At 42.6% G+C, this 22,988-nt stretch overlaps 1 protein-coding gene across 6 annotated transcripts in view; it reads left to right on the forward strand.

Moving 5' to 3' along the window:
• LOC116946166 (RNA-binding motif, single-stranded-interacting protein 1-like) overlaps positions 1–22,988 on the forward strand; it is a 311,540-nt gene that overhangs the window by 132,490 nt on the left and 156,062 nt on the right. Inside the window, exon 1 of one of the 6 annotated variants that reach the window (XM_032961152.2) lies at positions 16,885–17,143. The exons of 4 other annotated variants lie outside the window; for them this stretch is intronic. In XM_032961152.2, the coding sequence (XP_032817043.1) occupies positions 17,036–17,143 (108 nt within the window). In that variant the 5' untranslated portion in view covers positions 16,885–17,035. Of the gene's footprint in view, positions 1–16,884; positions 17,144–22,988 lie in introns of those variants that run through there. One more of the 6 variants, XM_032961133.2, reaches the window with a different exon arrangement.

The raw sequence follows: 22,988 nt of genomic DNA on the forward strand, positions 1-22,988 counted from the left end.
AGATGACTGACTGGAAAGAGCAGAGGGCTTGAATCACTGTTAAGAGGTTGCGTGTTCAATTCTCTGTGGAAAGGTTTAATTATTCAGTTTCACTTATACCTGTTTACCCATGAAAGCATACCTGAGTCGCATGACTCTGTTTCAGGAGGTTCCTGCCAAGTTGTCTCAGCAGGAGGCAATGCTGCTCTGTGTAATACGACTTGAGTAATGTGCAGGTAATTTTTCAGCATTGGAATATTTGGCCAATACCAGTTAAACACATTTTGAACTGTGGGAGAAAACTAGAGAACCCAGAGGAAAAAAATGTAGAACAGTGGAAAATATATATCCTCCACACCTGAGTCGGGAATCGAACCCACGTGAGTTTTTCGGGAATCGAACCCACGTGAGGCACACGTGTCACCCTGAGTTGACTCAGCCCATCATTCCTCTGGGGTCAATAAAATGTGTAAAACTTCATAGGAAGTTAACAGTGATCATCCTAGAAATGCACTGGTGCCTGCCATGGGAATATGGAATTTCAACAACTGGCTCAGTATTCCTGGTTCTTTCGGTAAAGTCACGTAGAGGGGAAACAAAATAATAAAAATATAAATCAATACAATTCTCACGACGTTGCGACTGCAACACAAGCAATCATCACCAGGTGTGAAAACCACAGCAAGAAAATTTGAAAAAAAGTGGCGTTTTTTTTACGTTAGCACCACGGAGAGCGATTTGGCAGTCATTCAGATGGACGAGTCCATCTATATTCTTAGAATATGAATTACTGCAGTCACGAAAGCTTTAAATCAAAATTTGAGTCCATCTATGTTCGGAAAAGAGGAGGGAGGAGACGAAGAGAATGGAATGCGGTCTGAAAGCCATCGTAAGCAGTGGAAACGTCGTGAGAATTTTATTGTTTTATATTTGTATTATTTTATTGTTTCCCTTCTACGTGACTTTACCGAAAGAACCAAGAATATGAATCCCTGCAGTCACGAAAGCTTTAAATCGAAATTTACTGGCTCAGTGTCACCAGATACACCTCAATGCTGGTTTGAGCAGAGAATAACGTTGACGTTTAACTTGGCAGAAGAACCTTATTTACTTGAGTGTAAGATAGTCAAGTCAAGTTATTTGAATGTACTTTTTACAGATATTAACATACTGAACTTTTAATAATGTTTTCACGGAAACATTGTTTAAAATATTTAAGAATGGGAGAAATACTTAAAATTAAATAATTAAACCTTTGTTTTTCCCCAAGAGAGTTTGAGCACTTGAGTTAAAATGGTTTAGAGTCCATACCAAATTTTGGTTTGACCTTTTTTTGGAATTCATTTTAAAGTGTCAGTTCTAAGCCTTGAAATTTATTGTCATTGGAAAAATATATATTGAGCAAGATCACACTTTTAATAGGATATTGTAATTGGTAAGCTCTTCCCTTGGCACTCATTAACAAAAATCATTCCCAAAAATACCTTTGTCACTTTCAAAGGTCAATCCATTGTGTGGAAATTACACGAAAATATATTTAGTCATTTTGAAAAATGTTACGTACAAAAATATGCAGTTGTCACAGCGACAAGTCAAATGTGTGATAAATTAATTGCGCAATTTTGCATTTATTTCAGGATCAGATGATGCATGAGAGTCAACTAAAGGGTCACTATTTATAGAGCACAGTAGAATGACTGTCATAAAATACGTCCCAATTGAAAATGCTTTCTTCTCCTACCCCATTTAATTGAGCTCCCTGCCTTATTTATTTTTTATATACACGACGTAAATAGTTTCTTGATATTTAAATCGCGCCTAGTGCTGAGTTATTTGTCATTTGATCTGTTGCTCGTGTCAGCAATTGGAAACGAAAAGCCTTGATCTGAGCTTTGACACGCAAGTGGGATCAGTGGGCGTGCTGCATGTATTGATGTCTGTGTCGTCCCGGTGTGTAAAAAAAAACTATTCCGTTTGTTCTTAGCAGAGCCATGCACACTGAGGTGTGCGTTGGCATCGACCCTGACGTGGTGGGTTAGGTTGGTGGGGGCGTGTAAGTTATTGCTTAACTGACACACACAGTTTATGGTGGTCACATTCTCTGACCTACACTTGCACTTGGCAGTCGTAGGCCATTTTGTACAAAAATTGGAGCAATCTCCACTTTACAGAATGAATCGGGAGTCAGCTCGGAAGCTGTCCTGCCTTTGAAAGGAAACTGAAAACTTTCCCGTTGGCAAAATTACTCCTCTTCTGGGTGACAGCTTCTCCTGCTGTTGCTCGTGTTTCATGAGAAATATTCTTGTTCCTGGTGTTGCAAAAAATATACAATGATTGATAGAAGTTAACAGAGCTTTTAATCTCATGGCAGCCAGATAATTGTTTTAAATGCTTTAAAAGGATGATTAGTGGTATTCGTATGGGTAAATATTGTATACACTCAACCCGTAGATGATGATAAAAAAAAATAACTCCAGCATTTCCCCTTCTATTATGGAAGTGTCTAATTGCCCATGAAAGAGCGCTATCTAAAAAAAAACATCTTGTAATGGTATCAATTTTCTGCACGGCAAGATCCTAATTTTGCTGTTTGCTTGAGTGAGTAAGCAATGCCGCTTAAAATGCTTTGTATTCTGTCCAATATAATTGTCTCATAAAAAGGTGGAACAGGTTTTTTTTTTGCATTTACTGCTCGCCGTATCTTTTGTGTTTACTCTGGCCATGCTCACAAGCTCCATCACGGCCCTGGGCCACGTCCAAGCTGTCACTCGCAAGGCATCTCCGGTCACCTCCCCTCACAGTGACCTGACCTATGGTCAGCGAGACCACATTGAGCAAACCAACTCTACCCCTCGGCAAATTGCATCTCGGATTTCGATGCCCCGTTCCGTCGTCTGCAGTCAAAGGAGGGGCACTAGTATATCTGCTTGATTGACGCCGTGGTACAGCTGAGCTGTATCCTTGCTGTGCTGGCTTTGGAACACGGGAAGCATTTCTATCGGTGCATGGCTGTATGTGCGCTCTCGCTCTCTCTCTCTGTACTCTCACCCCCTCGATCTCTCTAGTGCCATGCCACCTAGTGACCCACCCAGAGAGAATTCACTTTCACCGAAAAGGAATCTAGATAAAGCTCTGGGGAATAGTCGTTAAACAGAAGAAAGGGAAGGTGATATTTTTATTTATTTTAACTCTGGGACGGTAGGCTGTCGCCCCACGATATGTAAAATTAGTTTTGTTGTCATTAGTTGATGCAGGTTAAATTGTTTTCAAGTCTTAATGGGGTCCTACGTTTTGATTTAAAGCTTTCGTGACTACAGGGATTCATATTCTTGGTTCTTTCGGTAAAGTCACGTAGAAGGGAAACAATAAAATAATAAAAATATAAAACAATACAATTCTCACGACGTTTCATCAGGTGTGAAAACCACAGCAAGAAAATGTATTATTTTATTGTTTCCCTTCTACGTGACTTTACCGAAAGAACCAAGAATATGAATAAATGTTGTTTAAACCATTTTTTTATAAATCGGGAAGTTGTATTAAGATGTGATAACATATTATTTGGGAGGGTACTTTTCTTTGTAACGTCTTGTGGACTGCATCATGGCTTGGTGACGTTGTGACATCATGTCAACCTCCATGAAATAGTTATTGTACTCCATGGAATGCGTGAGTTCAGGACGTCTACCCCAGGGCGTTCGTTGGAACACAGGCTCCCCTCTAAAGTCAGCACACAGAACCAGCACACCAAGGATATATTGCGGTTTTTGGAAACTATGCATCACAGTTTTAATGAAACATTAACGTTCATTTAGTCAGACTTTTAAACATGTATTCTTGAACATTATATTTTTTTACTGGTAAATTAAAAATACATGACACTGTCAGTTACATATTAGCATTATATTAACGTAGCACAGAGGCACTCATTATTTAATTGTTAGTGCCTGACAGCCTATCGACATAGAACATTTTGGCATGAAAAATAAATGCAATCCACATTGCAGGGAGTGACGCTACAATGTCCAGTTGGTTGAGTGATTGAAAGGCAGGTCTGTGGTAACCATTCACAGCGTGGAGTGGAATTGCACAGTCTGCACTTAATAACCATTTTCTGCAGCTTGCCTTCAAAGCTTCGTAGCAGAGCTCTGGGAGACGGTTCTTGCTGTGGGCTTCTTCTGTTTATGTGTTAGTAGCAATGCTGTCCGCATTAGGGAGGCCAGAACATCCTTTACAAAGAGGCACCAGAGAACTAGGGTCCAGCATACCACCAGCAGATGGGCTCCTCTGCACCCCCCACTCACACACTCCTCCGCTAAACAGTTTGTGTTGCCCTGGCAAGCTGTGGAACAGATTTCAAATGCTTATTTCCACAGCAGCATCTGAACGGTTTCCTAGGCATGCAGTCTGGTCAGGTATCCATGGTTTCAATTAATCTTTGTTTTCGGTACCCAATTTTCAGCCAGGTAGATTTAGCAACACACAAAGGTACGCATTGGTAAATCTATTGGCTTCCAGCCTGCATTCTTTTTTCTGTAGTGATGGGTTTTCTCATCATTTACAAATTTGAATTATTGTCAGTTAAGTGTCTTCCTGCTCAAAAAGGGGTCACCCAAGTGAATGTACACGTTTATAGAAATTTTCAAATAATTTAACACGTTAACTTATTTTCTAATGCATGATTTGACTCCTCATACCCATTGCCATGCAATAGTTCTCAAATGGTGACAGAACATACATTCCTTTATATTCAACAGAAACATTCCGTGGTTAAGATAACGTTATTAAAGAGTTTTGAGGGATTAACGTTGTAAATTTAGGACTTTGTATCTGTACTCTTAAAGGCTCGGCCATTTCCTTAATCTATGATGTATATTTGGCAACTAATTTCACAGTTGACAGCGCTATTATTTACCAACTTAAACAGCATCTCCGTTTCCATAAGAATATAAAAATCAAATAATTGCTGGAGTAGCGTGCACCATGATGTGGCTGTGAGGAACTTGCCAGTGGTACATATTTGGTAAATTCAGGCCGTCCTGTATGACGTGAGACGTCGAGCTGCGCTACTCAAACCTGTGTACTTGTAAGGGCAGTGAAATGGGTGGAACAAAGGAGCAACGAGCACTCATCCGAGCGATAAGGAATTGACGCAACTCTTGGCTGAAGGACCCATTCTGAAATGTTTTGTGCGTTACAGACGTTTTCTGTGTTGGCGTTTGAATGAATGTGGTAGCTTGTCTTTCCAGAGCGTGGCTCTGCAGCTGTGTAATGCTGATTAGATTGTGCGGATTTTTTTTTTGCCGTACATCGGCCGTGCTTTGCTGACACAATGAACGAATGCCATTATGATTTTTCGTGAATCTCCATTGCGTATTTGGTCATGGGTCAGCTGGAGTGTTTGTACGATGTGCGAAGAAAGAGTTGTAATTCTCCGCATGAGTGCAGGTTGTTCCATTGCCTGTTTCCAATCACTTTGATAAGGGAGTGTGATATATTAAATTGTTTCCTTTATATAACGTGTCAGAGCCCATTTAGGATACGTTCTGTCTGTTTTAAGGGAGACAACATGTAACTGTACAAGGAGTGTAATTATTCATCATTGTTGTCGTCCCCAAAAGTCGTGGTCTATCTGCTGCTGGATGAAAGACTCCATGCCAATGACCATCCCTGACAATCCCGCGATGCAACAATCCACCTCACTCCTGAGCGTGTTCTGACCTCATCGCTCCATTGCCACGGTGGCTAGACTCTTAGGCGTGTATTTTCTTTCACATTTGATTTGGGATAATACGTGATTGCTAAGCTCCAGGGTGATTTCAACAAACTGCAACATCAGCTAGTTGCTCTTAAACTAGTCCTGAATACCTCCAAAACCAAGGTGCTATGCTTCTCACCGGGACTAAAGCAGGAAGTTATTTTTCCCCACTTACATTCCTTAAATAATTTTCAAATAGAGCAAGTCAAGATCTGTAAGTATCTTGTGGTCATCCTGGATTCAAAACTGAATTTTGAAGATCACATTGATTATATTGGTAAAAAGACAAAAATAAAAATTGGTTTTCTGTATCGACACAAGCACTGCTTTCCCCCTATGTTCCATTTGAAATTGATAAAAGCTACCATACTGCCTCTACTTGATTACTGTGATGTCGTGTATAAATCAGCCCCAAGTACTGTACTGAAGAAGCTTGATTCCATCTATCACTCGGCCTTAAGATTTGCATTGAACTGCCCATATAGGACTCACCACTGTGATCTCTACATTGGGTCACACTTAACATCTCTTAATGTTCGACGGCTTGTGCACCAGATCTTATTTATTCACAATGTACTTATAAAAAAATCCGCAGACTACCTGCTGGATCTCCTCTCTGTTTCAAAGAACAAATTTGACCTCAGGTCTTCGCTCATTTACCAGCTTCACATTCCCTATTGCCGTACAAAAACTGGAGGAAGGGCCTTTGCTATTGATGCCCCCAGGGTCTGGAATGCTATTGCCAATAAACTGCAACTTGAATCACTACCTATGAGATCTTCACTCAAAACTGCTCTAGAGGAATTGTACACGCCTAGCTGCTACTGCTATTCAGTGGCCTAAAATAAAATAAAATGTTTCGCTATTGTTAAGAAATTCGGTCACTGTTACATTGCATTTATGGCTTTATTTTGGTGATTTCGAAAACGTTTTTTGGTTTGGCCATGTTTTTGTTTATTGTAGTACGGAGTTATACTGATGGCCTTAATCTAAGTTGTCTTGTAGTTGTTGTTGTTTGACTTGCATCCCACTGGGATTTTTGCACACAGCGTTGGTGTATGGTGCTTTTTCATGAATATTTTGATATTTTTTCCTGGATTTTATTTGCAGTCCACATAGTCACTTTAAGATGTTTTCTTGTTCATGTTTTGTTTTTTGTTTGTTGCGGTTGCACCCGATTCAAGAGCCGAATGGCTCACAGGGCTATACCAAATAAATTAACTGAAATGAACTGAACGTCGATGCTCAGTACCCTGTTTTCACAAATCATGTAATAGGTTTCTTCAGCATCCACTTTATAGCAGACGACACACACTTCATTTATATTCTTCAGCATTGCCGGACAGACACATGCATCACAGCTCCTTTTTGTGTTTCGTTTGTTGTCCTTCCCCCGCACCTCCGATGAGCACGGTTGGCTACATGCGCTGCAAAAGAAGTTCAACATACATACAAAACATTGCCTCAACGTGAGTGAGCTCAGTTTCACTGGTGCTAATCACTTGGGCTACCCAACCGCCACACACACATTCATCGGTTGTTGTCAGTAACTTTTCAGTCTGCAGAGTGCATGCAGTTCATGGAGCGTGTTTCAGAAGGCAGAGACACTATTTGGCTGTTTATTTTTTTATTTAATATAAATGCACATCTATGTTTTTTATTTATCTGTTGTTAAGGGCAATCCTGCATATTGATTCTCCAACAAAATAAAAGGTATTGGCTTGTATGATTTCCCAGGTGTAATTGAACCACAACCTTTTATTTGTTCATACTGATGTATGCATATGTTTTGCGATTTTAAATATTTCAGTCTAAAACTTTGAATTTTCCTTCAGTTTTTCTGCTTTGATCTGTTTCAGGGTTACCACGTTGTGTTTTGTTCACCCGTGATTTTTTTACTGAAATTTTACATCGCAAAATTCGCCTCCCAGTACATTTATGCATGGTCTCCACTTGATGCAGCTCTTTTGTCTCATTGGACTGTGATCATGAAGGAAATTCCATCATCTAAATGATGGAATTTCATTTTGATGTAAAATGTGCACAGTATTGTATTGGCATTCAAAGTGTCAAAGTGAGTTCTTGCTCGAATGAACACGAAGGCAATGCTCATGTCCCGTTCACAACCCTGAGCCTGTGGTGGAAACTCCATATTCCTATGGTGAGGGAAAGTCAGTAAATAGGACAACCACTGTTGACAGCCCTGCAGTGGTCTCATTCCAAAGACCCCAGGGGGTTGATAGGCCAAGTCAATTCCGAACTGGGATTTAAATTCTCACAACCTTCCAATTGTGAGTTGCTTGCTCTGCCGCCGAGCCACCTTGCCGGAATTATTGACACTGGAAAATATAAGATACAGTAATAGGTTTTTACCCTTTTATCTGGCACCAAAACTGACACCTTTATACAAGGAATCATGTTTGCAATAACCACAACACAAGCAGTCAAAATGCAAACAAAAAGAGACAACTCTGATAATGATATTGGCACTGTCCTTGAAATTGATTGGTCCCCACCCGAGACAGCTTTTCTTAGAGCCTAGTCTCCACTGGTTGTGTACGCCTTTTGGCGTCATCTGGTCCAACACCAGTGGAGACTAGGCTCTAAGAAAAGCCGTCTCGGGTGGGGACCAATCAATTTCAAAGACAGTGCATATCATTATCAGAGTTGTCTCTTTTTGTTTGCATTTTGACTGCTTGTGTTGTGGTTATTACAAACATGATCCCTTGTATAAAGGTGTCAGTTTTGGTGCCATATAAAAGGGTAAAAACCTATTACTATATCTTGCTACTGGCAAAGGAGGTCTCATAAAATTTAGGATATGTACGTTCATACCTTCAGTTCAGAAAGTCATTGTAAAATACCGTGACTCCACCTTTTGAAGGATTTTGTGTTCGAGTAAAATATTCCCATACATTGTTTGTCTTTTGATAACAGGGTACAATCATTTACCATGTTTTGATTCTGCTCTAGACCATCATAGTGGTGCATGCCTCTACTACAATCCAGCACTTTGGTGGCAAGACTTGGTGGATCAAGTAGATTTGTGAAACTCCAAAACCCACTGGGCTTAATGTTTGCCCCAGACGATGACAATAGAGCGTGTGGGTTAGTCAACCCAACTGCACACTTTATCTCCTTGTATGCGTGAGGTTACTGGAGATCCTTTCCTCCGACATGAGAAATATCCCAATGCAAGACCCTCCCTGTAAAATTGTTTTGAGGCTCGGTGAGGCTTTCTTGGATAACCAAAATAACAACAACAACCACGGTTTATGAGTTACATGAAAACAAAATGTGTAATAGGAGAACATGCAATTTCGGTTGATATTTAGTGCATAAACAGGTACTTTATACCAATTTGCCGACACGTGAACCAGGTCGCACGCCCTTCTCTCGGAACGCCGAACAGGCTGGGTTCAGCTTGATCACAGCATCGCTAATGAGCTCCGTCAAGTGACCCTGCTGTCTCTCGACGTTTAATAAATTGCAAGGCGCATAAGCCCCACGTCACTTTGTGAGAGCACGGTTGCGCTTCTTACATCTGCTTGCGGCATCCCACATTGTACCGACGTAGCCACGTGTCAACAGGAAAGACGCCCTTTGATCAGCTGTCACGTTTACAGTATGTGGTGAGCCCTTAGCTCGTAGCTGTGATGATTGTTCTGCCCTCATGTGAATCCCCTAAAGCTTCATAACATAAACTCTTTGGTTTGTAGAGTGTATTGATCGCTTTTCCTTGAATGATCCTCATGAGCTGATTCTACATATTATGTCAGAGGATTTTTGTCTTTTTTTAGGGTGCATTGTATGCGTGGAATAAATTGGGTGAAGGTCAGGTTGCTGTAGAGGCTGTGTTGAGTTTTGAAGGCATCCTGCCTTCCTCCACATTTTTCATTAGTACCATGTCCTCTCTTTTAACTGTGTGTCACCATGTCACAAATAATGAGAGCCCTCAATATGACAGTGTCAAAATGTCTTCGGGGTAAGACAGGGATGGTGGTAGCCCATATGGCCTGTCTTGATGTGGGATTGTGCGTTGACATTGCTTGTAGCTACTTAGCATATAATTTAAATAAATAAAAAGGTTGAATAAATATAAGAAACTAGCCTTTCGCCCGTGTATTGCAGTAAATCTGAAACTTGCAAGCGAAAAGCAGACCGCGACGTGATATCAATTGCATCAATGCACGTGCAATTTGTAAGGCCGCGGTGACACAGACTTATTTCATTTGAAGGTTATAATCCCTTGTTTATCATGGCGTCCTTTTTACTTTGATGTCTCAACAGCGTTACGGAGATCACGTGACGTGATGGTTCTGCCTTTGTAGTGAGGGTTGTCAGTTGACGCCGAGGAGGGGGGAGGAGGCGCCTCCCCCCCCATGTGGAATGACGTCAGCCGCTAATTATTATGAATGGGGGGGGGGGGGTCCATTTGAAAGACTGTCACCTCTTCATGATTATTAATGAGGGGGCTGTTCGATGTGGAGTGACGTCACCTGTTCATGATTATTAATGAGGGGGGCTAGTCGACGTGGAGTGACGTCACGAGCGTTGCACACAGACATTCTTGGCTCATTATAGTAAACAATAATAATGGGGGGGGGGTCCATTTGGAGGACTTCACCTGCTCATGATTATTCATGAGGGGGGGTGGGAGGGTTACATTTGTATGATGTCACCTGCTCATGAATATTAATGAGGGGGGATGGTCGATGTGGAGTGACGTCACGAGCGTTAAGGACAGACATTTCTGGGTGATTATAGTACGTATATACAGTCTTATATTGGTCATACTGTTCTCTCACGGCTAGTAAATATAGTAGGATGTTTTACTGTACCAAAAAGGAAGATAACACCACTTTGACTGGCATGCCTTCTTCAGGAAATATCCTGGCAGTAAAAAAATTATCATTTACATTTTTTACACCACCTGTTATTAATTGCGTAAGTTCACTGAAGCGAAAACGACTTAATACTACACTGTACATGTACAGTATAAGCACATACAACCCCTTTGTATTAACTCATTATAACATACCTGTTTCAGTTCATTTAGACAAGCGCGTTCCTTCCCAAGGTTCATTATTAAACCCAGTATGAAGGTGTGCTATCTCCGTCATGCATATGGCGAGTAGTATTTCTTTTTTGGGTCTGAAATTGGAGAATACGATGCACCAGCTGTGCCGGAGTATGGAATGGAGTTCGTGCTGCGGGCTTGAGCTGGGGGGGGAAGTTGACCTGTCGCATTGATTCCAGTCAGATTTGCTCTCAGCCTTGATTACGGCTTGATTGATTACCCATGAGCTCGGTGCATAGGTCTTTTCTTCGAGGCCATTTTTTCCCCAAAACAGTGTGCTCAGGTCTGCTAAATCGTGTTTCTTGTCCGGGCTGCCCAGAGAGCCACGGCTGGGTCACAAAATTACAGGTTTTTCTATGTGTGTGTACATTGTTTGGATTGTCTCTTGCACAGCAACGGGGAGACCAAGGTGGTCAGACGGTGAGCACAAACAGCCCCTTGTGTGGAGGTTATTATTGCCATCCCTTAACGGTTGCCGCCAGACCTCTTTTGTCACGATGGCACTGCGAATTTTGATTTTTAAAAGTAGCAATGACATTTTGTTATTTGATCCTCAAAATATTGCCTGTGATCAATTTTAGCTTGACCCATGCAGCTGGTTTTAGAGATTTTTGTCGTAAATATTTATTCTGTTTTTGGTGTTTTGTGAATGTTCCCTTAATGCCATATTTTTTTCTCACAAAAATATCAAGATCCTAATGCTGCCCACAGAATTCTGTGGCATGGTATTCCTCAACTTGAACCTTGACACAGTTAGGCAGTGCTTATGCTTGTAATATATGAGTAATAAAAATTACAAATATATTAATAATTTACAGACCTTTGTCAATCCACTTCTGAATGAAGACTTTCCATGTTATTCTTGGTTCTTTCGGTAAAGTCACGTTGAAGGGAAACAATAAAATAATATATAAAACAATAAAATTCTCACGACGTTTCGACTGCAACACAAGCAGTCATTATCAGGTGTGAAAACCAACGGCCGTTGGTTTTCACACCTGATGATGACACCTGATGATGACTGCTTGTGTTGCAGTCGAAACGTCGTGAGAATTGTATTGTTATATATTTTATTATTTTATTGTTTCCCTTCAACGTGACTTTACCGAAAGAACCAAGAATATGAATCACTGCAGTCACGAAAGCTTTAAATCAAAACTTTCCATATTGTGTGGTCATAAGGGGTTGTTTAACCATACTTCACCACACTGGTTCATGTAAATTTGTAGAGGGGGTGCCCAGGACTGATTCAGATATCACAGTGTAGCTATTCCACGTTTGTAATTTGTACTTATTCATTCGAAATATATTTTACTTAGATCTTGATTTGCGAAATCTTGAATGAAACACCTCAGTTGCGGTATGATACTTTAATTGTTCTGCTATTCAAAAATGGAGGCAACACTGATTTTAATAATTATAGATAGTTCGCCTCATTTTCTATGGTTGGAATGGTCCCTGCCATATGAATGTATCATTTTCACTGCTGCTTCGAAATCACCAGTAACTTCTCTGAGCATCACTTTGACTTCTCGGATTATGCATGCATACAGCAAACATAAGGGGAAATTAAATTCACCCTGCTCAAAATATTACATAGTCTGTTTGCTCTTGCAGGCTGTCTGACATCAGCATCAATTACATATTGAAATAAACCCAGAGATTTTAAGGCATGGTTGCATTGAGCCAAATTAGACAAGGCAGAGAATGGAAGCAAGATTGAGGGCAAGACTCCTGGTTATTGAAAAGGTAGGCGAGCAAACAGAAATGGAGGATTGGTAAAATTATGATATTTTTTTCACATGCACATACAGGGGCGTTTATGTATGGCCATCCTTTTTGTACACTTTACTTTTCATTATTTTTTTTGTTCACCTTCCCCCAACCCCATTCGCTCATCTTTCTCCATCACCATACACACCCCCCGGTCTTGTCACATTGCTGATTTGGCTTCTGCCATGAGTTCACAATACGGCAGTGCGAGCTTACGTGGAAGTGTGGTAAAGACTGGAGTTGTGTTTAAATCGCAGGGTGTCTCAATGCGTAAAACACACCCTTGCATAACCACCGAGGGTGCTTCTTTTGGGAAGGCTGCTGTGCTCCAGAATTGCCGTGACCACTGGAGCAGCGATAATGTTGTAGTTGCTCTCAATATGATGCAGTGTACTTTCCTATGTTGGGGGCCATTCACGCCATAGAACGACCACTGTTGATTTTCCACATTATTGTAACTCCACTTATTGACCCGAGAGAGATGATGGGTCAATTTGACCACCAGTCTGGATTTGAGATCATAACCTTTCAATTGTTAAATGGGTACTCTGCCACAGCAACACCCAACCAGAGGTATATCGGATATGTTTAAAACAATTATAAAATACTCATATATCCAAAGCAATATAGCAACGAAATAATTATTGGACTATTACATTAATCTAAATGATGCGTGGAAGATGTTATCTTTTTCTTTCGATGTACATTGTTTCGGGTTGAAGTGTTGCCGCAGTGGTTGGTGCATTACGAATGAGATCATTTCAAGCATGGGCTAATATAAGTGGCGAGTGATATCCGAACTGATTCTGGGGTCCTCTTCACCAAATCACAACTGGCCAGCATAGCGAGGTGTGGTCAAACAACCTCCATGACGACATCGTGTGCCTTTATCTTGCAGTGGATTGTCAAAGGGCCGTATATTTATATGTGTGTATGTTAACATGTAAGTATGTATGCATTTACGCATGTATACATAAATACAGTACAATACGATATGAAATCATGAAAGAGTCTCCAAACTAGACATGCGTGCGCACTTGGAATGTGTACATTTAATTGTATATTATGTTTTAATGTTTATTGGAAATGACATCTCACATCACAATACTAACGGTTAACATTTTTTGTCACGGCACTTTTTATAAAATCCATTAAGTCCCTGTCAGATGGAATCCTTAGTAAACATTCCCAAGCCTCTTCATTCTTCCGTGCACTGGAGGCATTGAGATGATGACCGCAGCACACGGAAATATATCACTATTCTTGATTTAGAACATTGGACTTCACAGCTCATAACTGATGGCACGGAAATGGCAATTTTCCACACGGGAGCAACTCAAAGCTGCATTCGCAGTGGGAGCTTAATTTTCCATACTCTCCAGAGTGGTCGCATTAAACGAACACCTGCGAAGTGGGAGAACTGCTACTCAGGAATGAATTTAAGCCACGTGAAATAGTTGTTTGTTGTTTAATCTCAGAACCATGGGAGATGGCGAATACCTGAGGAGGCCTTCTTCCAGCAGTGGATTGTGCATGGCTGAAGATGTTGTCGTTGATTAGCGTCAGGAGATAAAGTGACCCTCTCCTGCAGTGTGGAATCGTGCTCATTTCCAATGGCAAGAGGCGTCATCCCTCCATGGCACAACCCATAGAGGGATGATGAGCTGACTTGATTATCAACTGCAATTTGTGAATTGAGTGCCCGAAGCAGTGTAAAATATAATTATACATATTTGTAATGTATTATCCGAAAGACCCAAATAATATTATTGTCAGTTTTCCTTAAATTCTTTTGCCTCCCAAATCTAACTCCTTGGTTCTTACGGTAAAGTCACATAGTTAGAAAAAATATAATAGATTACGACGTTTCCATCGCAACACAAGCAACCGTCATCAGGTGTGAAACGGCGACAGCAGGAGGACTGCTGACGTAGGAGAAAGAGCTGCTGCTGCAACAAGAGTTTATATAGGATTTTGGTGGGCCCAACCCAAGGGTAAGTTGGCGGAGCTAGAGAAGGAATTTGCATGTAAATGTAAATGTGAGAGATTAGCATGTCAATGTGAGATGGCCCAGCCACCTGAGGCGTGCCAATGAGAAGATTAGCATGTCAATGTCAGAGAGCCGGGCAACAAGAACGAAAAACCCTAAGAGCAAGAGGTACACATGATGAGAGGGAGACAGAGAGTCGGAATAACAGCTGACATAGGCAGGTAGGATGGAAACATCACAGTCAGTTAAGACTTTACTTGGTTAATAACGTCCTTCCAATGATTGCTCAGTTTGTACCCATCTTCTCGGTTGAAGTTGCATCTGTGTTTATATATCTGGATGGTTTCATGAACAAATCTCTGATAATAGCCGGTGGGTTTGCAGAGTACCTTCGTCTTGGACAAATCAATTTCGTGTGAGCCCACAGCGTTTAAAACAATGATCAGCAACGGCAGAGGTATTGGTCCTACTGTGTTTCAGATCTGCCTTATGTTCGCGAACACGGTCCGAGACATGTCGCTTAGTTTCCCCAATGTAACTGCTGCCGCAGATACAACTTAGTTTGTAGACACCAGGATATCGCATGTCAGAAATCACATCCTTTACAGATGGGATCAAATCACGGATTTTGTGTACTGTGTTGAAACGAACCTGGATCTTGTGTTTGTTTAAGATTTTGAAAATATTTTTGGTAACCCCTGCTCTGTATGGCAAAGTGATGGTTTTGATTGGATTCTCAGATGGTTGTCTCCCCATGGGGAGACAGCTTTGCGGATTGTACGGTCAGAATATCCATTCATCCTGAGGGCTTGGTGTACGTGCTCCAGCTCACTGGCTAGGTGGTGCTGGTCGGAGATGCAACGGGCTCTATGGTGTAGTGTTTTGATGAGGGAATTCTTCTGAGCTGGATGGTGGTGGGAGTCAGGCTTTACATAGGCATCCGTGTGGGTGGCCTTCCTGTAGACAGAGTGTCCCAACGAGCCATCAGGTCTCTTCTCGATCAAAACATCCAGGAATGGTAGCTTGCCATCATTTTCCACTTCCATGGTGAATTTGATAGATGGGTGTATGGAATTGATGTGGTTGAGAAATTGGTTCAGTGCTGGCAGGCCATGTGGCCAGATGACGAACATGTCATCTACATACCTCTTCTACAAGGAAGGACGTAGGGTAGATGTCTGGATGGCATCTGTCTCAAATGTCTCCATGAAAATATTCGCTACCACTGGCGATAAGGGAGAATCCATTGGGGTACCCTCATTTTGTTTGTAGAATGTACCATTCCAGGTGAAGTAAGTGTTGGTAAGGCAGTGCCTTACCAAAGTTGGCACATCTGGATTGAGTCCCTGTTGGACCAAGTTTTCAATGATTGCAATGGTGTCAGGTACAGGTACCTTGGTGAACAGGGAGACTACATCGAAACTGACAAGCAAATCATCTGGAGACAGTGAAATGTCCTTGATAAGAGAAACCAAGTGAGCTGAGTTAAGTACAGCTGAGGTGGCCTTGCCCGTGAAAGGAAGCAGGGTCTCAGACAATCTTAAGTAGAAATACATCAATAATATGCTTGCAACAGTGCAATCAATGTTATATTCATCTATAATTATAGCATACATCCACAGTAAACTTCAGCACTTGGTTTTGGCGAGGGATAAATGGAAAATTAGTCAGCTAGAGTTGTGCTTCAATCAGACATTTTTTTTAAAATCCATCAGTCCCCCACCCCATCCTCCCCAAGAGGTGTTCATTTAATCAAAGTCTAATTTCTGACATCTCTCAGCCTGTTCCCTACAGATGTTACTAAAACCAGCCAAACATGGGCAAGCGGTGAAGGCGGTAAAGTGGAGGCAGGCAGCCGAGGGATCTTTTTTCATCCAGCCTCACAACGCATCTTCATGCTCGGCTCCGCGTCCTCTGCGATGACCGCTGGCAAGCATCGCTTTAATTGATGTGCTCAGCGAGTCGCACGGGCGGCTGGCTAGGCAAGGCGAAGCAGGCAAGTTGGAGGAACTCCCCCCCCCCTACCACCACCACCACCTCCCCGCCCTCCACCACCACCACCACCGACGCCGCCGCCGTGAAACTCCCTCCCGCTCACCCAGCCGCTGCCGCGAGCCGCGTGTGCATCGCGAGCCTATCGTGGCCACTGCGAGCCGTAACAGGCGTGGCAGCGTCGAGCTGAATTAGGCGAGGCCAGCGAGTGAGTGCGAGCGCGAGGGCGAGACAGCCAGCCAGCCAGTGAGCAAGTGGGCAAGAGGCAAGCGGGAAAAGGGAGGGAGGGGAGGGAGGGAGGGGAGGGGTGCTGGAAAAGAAAGAAGGGAGGGAAAACCCCACCTCAAACCACACACCCTCGCACCTGCAGCTCAAGCTCGGCGATCCTGCTCCTGCACGCACAGCAAAGCGCGTCGGCCGTCCTCCGTGTCGCGGTAGACCGCCAACGTGTCCTGCCGACTTCATGGGAAAACGCTGGGAGCAACAGCCAATGTACCCCCAGTACACCGCCTACTACTACCCTCCGTACCTCACCGCCAAGGTGATGATGAGCCGGCCACTGTCTCAACCTGTGAGTTTGTGGTTTGACGTGTGTGTGTGTCTTGGGGCGGAGGCGGCGCCGCGCGTGACATCAAATGCGAAACGCTCCGTGTGTGACAATGCTTATCTCGTTGCGTTGCCTCTCTGGCGTAATCACCGTACGCAGGCATTGGCACCAGTGATGAGAATATCGTTGCTCGTAAAAATTGCTCTGCTCCAGTAAAGTAGCTGGTTTGCTTCACGAGTCATTTTGTGTTGTTGTTGTTCAGAGCGTGCTGTCGGTCGAGTTGGGCTGGCCGGTAACGATGCAATGTTCATGTCTGGCCAAGTGCGTTTTGCAAACAAACGTAACAGCAAATGGGGGTGTCGTAGTCTCTGCGGCACGTAAGCCAGCTCATGTTGAGAACTTCCATTCCCAAGTTGTCTCACTGGTTGGTGTCCAGCCGCACCAGGCGCAGAGCCTGAAACTGTGTTCTGCGGCGTCTCATTGGAAAACAAATCTTGAGATGTGACGACAATTCATGGCGAAGTGGCCGCTGCATTCATGGAAAGCGGTGACCGCTTAGGCCAATGGGGGCACAGGATGCGGCGAATAACGTTCACATTTGTTCGCTTCTGTGCGCTCTTTTTCAGTTCCGTGGCCGCATTGTCCCGCGGGTCTGCTTGTCCCATTTACATAGAGCAAGCGAACAGCGGAATTCAGAATTGTCCTTGCACGGGGACACGCGGCGTGAGCGTTCTTTTGCACCGTGTATATTTTCAGACGGATGATGTCCATTGCCGTGACAGTAGACGTGAATAAGTCATCTGCTTCACGTGGAAACCTTGCCCCGCTGTCAACAGCATGGCATTCTTAGTGCAGCACTTGTCCACCACAGGCTGGTTCGGTTAAAATTGACATTGCGACATAATAGTATTTTAATTTACAATCAATGCAATTTTTTAGAAGTGTAAATCATTATTTTATTATCTTCAATTGGAGTCCGCAACAAAAGCAAATATTTTTTTGGTGCCTTACAATACTACTTTTTACGTACACAATTTCATTTTAGCAACTGGACTTGCATTTAATGGGGCATGATAGCGAACATTAGGCACGGGGCCACGCTTCCGCTCGTCTGGATATGCGCATTAGGTCATTGCGGCAGACCACAGGTTATACACGCGGTGGCCTTAAGATCACCACACCACAATGACGCCAGCTATGTTACGCGGATGATGCAGCCTTCCCACTTATTGAGAGAAGTAATTGATTCCAAGTCGTTGTACAAAATACGCCAGTGACGAGTTATGCATACAATTACACCCTGCTCCATTGGCGCCTCACCCGGGGTCTAGAATTTGTGTCTGCGCGGGTCGGTAATGAGTTTCCAAAGCCCCGTATTTGGCCTCTTCAAGCTGTGCTTGCTAATGTGGAGAGCTTTTGCGCGACGTGATATTTATGGTTTTGCCACTGCTGAGCCAGCTTCCGGCTGAGGGAGTTCAATTAGACAAAGCTTTCTGGTGAGGGCCCGCGTTCTTGTTCTCCGCGTGCATGGCCGTGCAAGTGTTTTTTTTCTTTTTCCCCACGGCGATGCTGCTTCTATGTGGCCGTAACGCTCTGGCAATGCTCTGGCACGAACAAGGGACCCTTAATAGTGCTGTAAAGGCTGATGGTGGGCTGTAGTTGAAGGTTAAGTGACTTCCTGGTAATGTATTATTTATTCTCTCCTGACTACTTGGCAGGAGAAGGGGGGGGGTTTCGTGAGCAAGTCTTGACTGCGTGTATGTGTTTGCCTGTGCGCGCGCGCGTGTGTGTGTGTGTTTTCGTCTGTGGGCGGATTTGTTTAGTGCTCATAATAACCGTGGCCATCGTGCCATGCTAGTCGTCGTCGTTCTTGTCACTATTTGCATTTTGCACGTTTGCACTTTGAATGTTAGTTTTGTAAGAAGGATACGGTATTTTGATTTAAAGCTTTCGTGACTGCAAGGATTCATATTCTTGGTTCTTTCGGTAAAGTCACGTAGAAGGGAAACAATAAAATAATAAAAAATATAAAACAATAAAATTCTCACGACGTTTCGACTGCAACACAAGCAATCGTCATCAGGTGTGAAAACCACAACAAGAAAATTTGAAAAAAGTGGCGGTTATTTTTAACGTTAGCACCACGGAGAGAGATTTGACAGTTTATTTTATTGTTTCCCTTCTACGTGACTTTACCGAAAGAACCAAGAATAAGGATACAGTAATTGTATGGAATCAGCCACTAATTATCTAATGCGTTCATGATAATTGCACAATGTACATTTAGAAGATTGTATTATAGTTGGCATTTTAAAGTTTTTTTATTATGTTTGTTTTCTGCAATATACTGTTGCATTTTCGTTTCTTAGTTAACCATAAAAATTAAGGAAGAATGAAAAAGAGAAGGTATAAATATTATTCAGGTAAAAAAAACAATGTAAATATGAATAACTATTTTTAAGAGCACTACAATTTAGCTTATACTTCAGAGACACGAAGGATGAAAATGCGCAATTTGTTCACAACTGTATGGTACATTCCATGCTGTCATCATGATAATTGTCATGTTAAATAGTTAACTGGTACACTGTGCGAACACCAAGAGTGACACAGTTCTGCAAATTACTGCTCTGTAATTGGCCCAATATCCTTCTTGTTTAATACATTTGAACACAAGAATCACTGTCAGGCGGCGCAAGCAATTAGGAAGTGGCGATGGTAATATTTCATAGGAGTAGTTTATGGCTTATGCCAGTGAGTTGACGATCTATCGTATTTTAAGAAATCATGTTAAAAGCACCATCTCACAATTGCCAGGCAAATTATGTGCTAGTTATTTTTTTTACGTCAAATAAATATAGAGAAATGCTTGGACAATTGTGTACTGTTTCATGTATAACCCAGGGATTCATACCTTACCTACCCTGCGTATTTTTTGCATCTTCATGTTTGTGCATATTTTACAGTGAGGGAAAAAAAAATTTGATCCCCTGCTGATTTTGTACGTTTGCCCACTGACAAAGAAATTATCAGTCTATAATTTTAATGCTAGGTTTATTTGAACAGTGAGAGACAGAATGACAACAACAAAAAATCAAGAAAAACGCATGTCAAAAATGGTATAAATTGATTTGCATTTTAATGAGGGAAATAAGTATTTGGCCCCCTCTCAATCAGATAGATTTTTGGCTCCCAGGTGTATTTTATACAGGTAACGAGTTGAGATTTGGAGCACACTCTTAAAGGGAGTGCTCCCAATCTCATCTTGTTACCTGTATAAAAGACACCTGTCCACAGAAGCAATCAATCAGATTCCAAACTCTCCACCATGGCCAAGACCAAAGAGCTCCCCAAGGATGTCAGGGACAAGATTTTAGACCTACACAAGGCTGGAATGGGCTACAAGACCATTGCCAAGCAGCTTGGTGAGAAGGTGACAACAGTTGGTGTGATTATTCGCAAATAGAAGAAACACAAAATAACTGTCAATCTCCCTCGGCCTGGGGCTCCATGCAAGATCTCACCTCGTGGAGTTGCAATGATCGTGAGAACAGTGAGGAATCAGCCCAGAACTACACGGTAGGATCTTGTCAATGATCCCAAGGCAGCTGGGACCATAGTCACCAAGAAAACAATTGGTAACACACTACGCCGTGAAGGACGGAACTCCTGCAGCGCCCGCAAGGTCCCCCTGCTCAAGAAAGCACATATACATGCCCGTCTGAAGTTTGCCAATGAACATCTGAATGATTCAGAGGACAACTGGGTGAAAGTGTTGTGGTCAGATGAGACCAAAATGAAGCTCTTTGGCATTAACTCAACTCACCGTGTTTGGAGGAGGAGGAATGCTGCCTATGACCCCAAGAACACCATCCCCACTGTCAAACATGGAGGTGGAAACATTATGCTTTGGGGGTGTTTTTCTGCTAAGGGGACAGGGCAACTTCACCGCATCAAAGGGACGATGGACGGGGCCATGTACCGTCAAATCTTGGGTGAGAACCTCCTTCCCTCAGCCAGGGCATTGAAAATGGGTCGTGGATGGGTATTCCAGCATGACAATGACCCAAAACACACGGCCAAGGCAACAAAGGAGTGGCTCAAGAAGAAGCACATTAAGGTCCTGGAGTGGCCTAGCCAGTCTCCAGACCTTAATCCCATAGAAAATCTGTGGAGGGAGCTGAAGGTTCGAGTTGCCAAACGTCAGCCTCGAAACCTTAATGACTTGGAGAAGATCTGGAAAGAGGAGTGGGACAAAATCCCTCCTGAGATGTGTGCAAACCTGGTGGCCAACTACAATAAACGTTTGACCTCTGTGATTGCCAACAAGGGTTTTGCCACCAAGTACTAAGTCATGTTTTGCAGAGGGGGTCAAATACTTATGTCCCTCATTAAAATGCAAATCAATTTATAACATTTTTGACATGCGTTTTTCTGGATTTTGTTGTTGTTATGTCTCTCACTGTTCAAATAAATCTACCATTAAAATTATAGACTGATCATTTCTTTGTCAGTAGGCAAACGTACAAAATCAGCAGGGGATCAAATACTTTTTTCCCTAACTGTATATCACTGATCAACATTGAAAAATATGAAAAAATGTGTCGTCACGATATTGCATAATAAATTCGTAGTTTTCGATTCAGCTTCTGTAATATCGTAAAATATGTATAGTCCAAAAAACTAATATGGAAAGAGCAGAAATGATGATTGTGACGATGATCGTGAAGATTATCGCAAGCCTGCGTGACAATTTACGAATAATGCAAGCGAGTGCTATTGACCCATCCATTAAAGTAAATGGCATAATGATCGTTAGGGACAGGCGGGGTGGCAGAGTGCAGGGCGCTGAGGGCAGGGTGGGCGGGCGGGGTCGAGACGATGGCTGAGCAGAGCACGGGGAGTCATCTCACTTACAGGCGGGAACCGGTACACGTCCTCTGAGACCACGTCGCCCACACGCACAATCGCGGCCTATTGATCCGGAAAATAGCTGCAGCTGTTTTCCCACAAGGAAAGAGCTTCAAAAATGCCATCTCCACAATGTACATAATTTATTACGGTTTGCATCTGAAAATGTTATCAGAGCATTGCGACCACGTTCTGTGTGTGTCGGACGATGGAAGTCCGTATTTCTGCACGAACCAAGGCCGCCTGTATAGCGTTAAATAAATGGTATTGAAAAGCTACTGTCGTGAATAATGAAGGATTATATTTTTAAGCTTTTTATTTCAGTGTGATATTCCGTGAAATTATGCTTTCATTATCCCAGGAAAAAAATGTGAAAATTTGATACCACGTGCAGCAAAGCAATTTGCATATTGAGTTTCCACTGCCATTATTGATGTTGTGATATTGTTTTAGCAGAGCAGCCTCTATGCGACAGCTTTCTGACCCCACGAAATACAAAGTCATCATCCCCTCTACTACCATGTCGCCCACACGCACAATCGCAGTCTATTGAATAAGATGATCTCCATGCAAGGCTGGCTAATTGGCAAAAACATTTTCTGAACGTCAAAGCGGGTCCTGCTTACGATCTCTGCCAGGGTCTGCATGCTGGCGCCTCTGGTGAAGCAGCGCATAATCAATAGCGCCAGATTTCCTGATATGCACAGGAGGGCAAAGGCACAACATCCACAAGGACAAAAAGCTGCCCCAGTTATAGTCGTAGCACATCTGCCTGCTGCTGGAGTCAGCCATTTATCAATACCTAACCTTTGCCACTTTTAGAGTGTTTTAAGGAAATCATTTGCAAATAACACCCCCAGTGAATGTGTTCAAGATTTGCGTGTAAAAATGCGAGGTATATGCTGCGTGAAATGCGAGGTTGGGTGCCTGTGTTCGCAACGGTTGGCCAGAAGAATGT

The sequence above is a fragment of the Petromyzon marinus genome, chromosome 2 (genome assembly GCF_048934315.1).
Source record: "Petromyzon marinus isolate PM22_M1 ecotype Great Lakes invasive population chromosome 2, UKy_Petmar_22M1.pri1.0, whole genome shotgun sequence".
NCBI classification, from domain to species: domain Eukaryota; kingdom Metazoa; phylum Chordata; class Hyperoartia; order Petromyzontiformes; family Petromyzontidae; genus Petromyzon; species Petromyzon marinus.